Raw genomic sequence first — 3,758 nt, 5'->3', positions numbered from 1 at the left:
CGCACAGCTCTCACTAACCATTCTTCTATCCCAAGTTTCCTCATTGACCACCAGATAAGGGATCGGGGGACCCTGTCAAAGGCTTTCTCCATGTCAATGAAGGCCAGGTACAGAGGTTTATCCTTGGCTAGGTATTTCTCCTGCAGCTGTCTCACTAGAAATATAGCATCAGTGGTGCTTTTACCTGGCACGAACCCAAACTGCATCTCATCTAAATTGATTCGCTCCCTAATTAGTTGGGCTATGACCCTCTCCATAACTTTCATAACCTGATCTAACAGCTTGATGCCTCTGTAATTATTTGTATCTAAAGCGTCACCTTTACCTTTGTAACAGTTGAATGAGATAAATTAGATCACCAATGTTTAAAGCAACAGTGCCAAATAAAATTAAGATGATCTAACAGAGCATAACTAAAATATATGAGGCCCAGAAAAATCTAGAGAAGAAACATTTATTTAAAGCATATCAGAAGAAAGAAAAAAGAAAAAAACTGACTTATATCCAATAACAACAGATATAGTATTAAATCTCTTATGTTCAGCAATTATTTTACACCATACCTCACTTGAATTCCAGCAAGTGTCATCCCGACAATCAAAGAGGCCACTTTTACCAAATTGCTTCACATCACGGTTCAACACAGAACTGACCCTGAAAGCAAAAATTTAACATTGCCATAAATGGTTGCAAAAAGAAAGAAAAGAAAAGAAACAAGTCATCATCATCATTTTACATTCACTTTCCATGCTGACATGAGTGAGATAGATCATCAAAGCCCAAGTCATTTCTTATTGAGAGTTAGTGCTCCTGTGCAGAAGCCTGTATGTGTTTTTAAAAAAAATATGTAATTTAATCCTGTAGTATTCAGATTTCTTTATTAAATGTAATACTAATTTATTCTCATTGTTTTGAACCAATCATGTATTATCTTGAAGCATTGGAATTTTCGATATTATTGCCTAACAATGCTTCTGATAAATAGAAAAAATAACAATAGATATTTTAAGTAAGCCTCATCAATAATGTTCACATTCTTCCATCATTTTACATCACAAAACTGTACGACGAATAGTGTCCATAAATTTTCCAAAAACAATGTGTCACTGTATTAACTTTACTGATTGTTTTTAAGCTCCAAGCTAATCCGTGATTGAACAAACTTATGATGACCCTCCTGTGATTTTATATACAAGAACTACATTATCCAACGCCTTTTATTATTTTTTTTAAGGACATCACGGAGTCATTCTCTCAGCTTTGATATGAGTGTTTATAAATTTCGTGGTCACCCAGTAGTGTGGATATGCAAGATGGGTCAACATTATTGGAAATATTCTAGCAAGGGGAATAACTCCTGAAGCTCATATTACACTAATCCCCACAGCATCTCTGCAAATGATTAATCTCATTAATTTCCACAAGAAATGAGCTGTTACCTCAACAGGTTAGAGAAACTTTCATGAAATTAATTTGCAACACCATCTTTGTTGTAGTTGTCCATGATTTAAACATCTTTGCTACGATATTTGCAACAATACACACTGCCTTTGAATTTTAATCCTTTTTATAACATTTCCCCATTAATATAGATTCCAACAATTAACACTTTCAACTATTTTGAATCTGTATCAATAAATCTAATTTTTGGTACAGTAAACATTTGGTACATAGTAACATAAACTACACAATCGAGATAAAATAGAGTTGCCTCCCTTGATACGGTAACTTTCAACGTTAACTTGTCGAAATGGGAGGATATGTGACAAAAAGCGGGAAGATCATATTATTTGAGATAATGTAATCGTAAAACAGAAAAAGCTCATAGTCTTAGATATTGCTAGACCACTGGTAATGAGTGTAATGAGTCCCATAAACAACAATACAACTACAATAGAGTACTGCTCCTACATCGGAACGTTGCTACTTAAACACACAGACATCCTCAACTGTATCTAGATAACAGCATCTCGACTGAATATCATAAAGTAAGTCATAGGCAGGCTCCAGCCTAGGCCACAGGTGTGCTCTCTCTCAGCCTTTTCTACTACTACAGTTACAATGGGTTCCATCCTGGTCTTATGCCAATGTCTCTCAACATACCCTCAAATCACCCACGTTGTGCCCACCTACTTCCAAGCTCCGCACAAACCATTCTTTTTTAGAATGTCGACTCATCCCCCTTGCACATGTCTTTTTATCAGTCGTCAACTTGTAAACAGATAAAGTGGAACGTTAACAACATCAATCTCGCAGGGTCTGCGAAAACCGTAACAAGGGCCGTCTTAACAACATTATTGATCCACCCCCACCGCCTGGATATAGCAACGCACAGCTGTCTATAGAATTTGAGAGCAAACCAGAACACACATAGACTAGAACTGGACTTCTAGACCCATAGGCCCACGAGCAACTGCCCAGTACACCCATATCTTAAGACAACACTGGCCACGGACACCGCCTCTTTCTTAGCTTCATTAATTATACAACGCCTGGTCAATGAATTAAGTGTCCTTCATATAACTAAGCACATCACAAAATGATTATTAAATGACTGTGGTACATTCAAAGAAAATAAACTTAATTAATACTATAACACCTTATATTTATTCTACTTTTTAACAAGAAGCATTAGGTAAAATACAACTCAATTACTTTTTACGAGATGATTTCTTTATTTGATATAAGACAATAACGAGAAGGGTAATAAAGTTATGAGAATAAAATAAAAGCTTAAAAAGAAAAAAAATACTGTAAAACAATTCAGCAGAAGGAAAAAAAACTATATTGTCAGTATTGTGAAGTTTTTCTTAGAATAAAACTTACCGGACTCTTGTTTTATCTTGGATTAATGAACACATGCTCGTACTCGTAAATCACCGACCGGTGTATACGAAGAATATCCCCAATTATTTGATGACTAGCAACATTGAGAAAATATGCCATTTGCATTATGTGCAACTATAGAAAACAGCTGGCGCATAAGATGCCAACAGACATTTCCTCTCCCTCTCTCGCAAAAAAAAACAAAAACACACAAACCGCCTCTTATAAATTATTCATCGGAATATAGTAATATGGATCACAGCACGTATTTAAGGTTTCTTCGCTCGCAGTCAGTCGGTAAAACTATTATATTTATACCTGTTCACAATTTCGTTTATAGTATTTGAGAATATATAGCATATGATTACGGAAGTAAAGTTTTGCTGGCATAGACTTACGTTTGTGTTTAGCTCTAGGTGAACTCTGATCTAAGAGACGCATGCACAAAAGCATTCCAAAGGCAATCCTATTAGTTGAGACAAAATGTATCTAACGTATCTTCTCTTGTTGAAGGATGGGGGATGATTCAGTAGTTACTTCTAGCATGTTGAGAAACCATATCGAGGCTCCTTCCCCGGCTCGTTATGCAAATAGTATATGTCATTGGTTATACATAGGGTCCATTCAGCGTCATGGGCCTCAATAACATGAATCCCCATTCTCGCAATCTTCCATGTGGAAAGCTTCCTTCTCAAATTAATAGCAATTAATAGCGACAGAAGCAGTTTTAATACCAAAACGTAATATCCCCACTTAAGAGTGGATGTTGTGTTAGAACACAGAATACTGCGATAGTTACAACGAGAGAACCTCTCGTATGGACTTGTGTATATAAGTAAGAGTGCTTATATCCACCACAAGTCCGTATGAGAAGTTCTCTTGTGATAACTATCATAGTATTCTATGTTCTAACACAATATCTGCTTTTAAGT

General features: G+C 36.0%; 1 protein-coding gene across 2 annotated transcripts in view; it reads right to left on the bottom strand.

Moving 5' to 3' along the window:
* Nucleotides 1–3,177, bottom strand: part of LOC106881118 (nuclear receptor 2C2-associated protein) — a 9,784-nt gene extending 6,607 nt beyond the window's left edge. For both annotated transcript variants that reach the window (XR_008263882.1, XM_014931359.2), the window contains exons 1-2: nucleotides 2,827–3,177; nucleotides 564–654 (exon numbers count right to left, since the gene is read on the bottom strand). Coding sequence is in view for 1 of the 2 variants with exons in the window: in XM_014931359.2 (XP_014786845.1) it covers nucleotides 564–654; nucleotides 2,827–2,861 (126 nt within the window). In the remaining variant the exon portion in view is untranslated. The remainder of the gene's footprint in view (nucleotides 1–563; nucleotides 655–2,826) is intronic.
* Between the last annotated feature and the right edge of the window lie 581 nt (nucleotides 3,178–3,758).

This window comes from Octopus bimaculoides, chromosome 4 (genome assembly GCF_001194135.2).
Source record: "Octopus bimaculoides isolate UCB-OBI-ISO-001 chromosome 4, ASM119413v2, whole genome shotgun sequence".
Classification (NCBI taxonomy): Eukaryota; Metazoa; Mollusca; class Cephalopoda; order Octopoda; family Octopodidae; genus Octopus; species Octopus bimaculoides.
The sequence above is the reverse complement of the archived record's forward strand: the minus strand, read 5'-3'. Positions and strand labels throughout refer to the sequence as shown.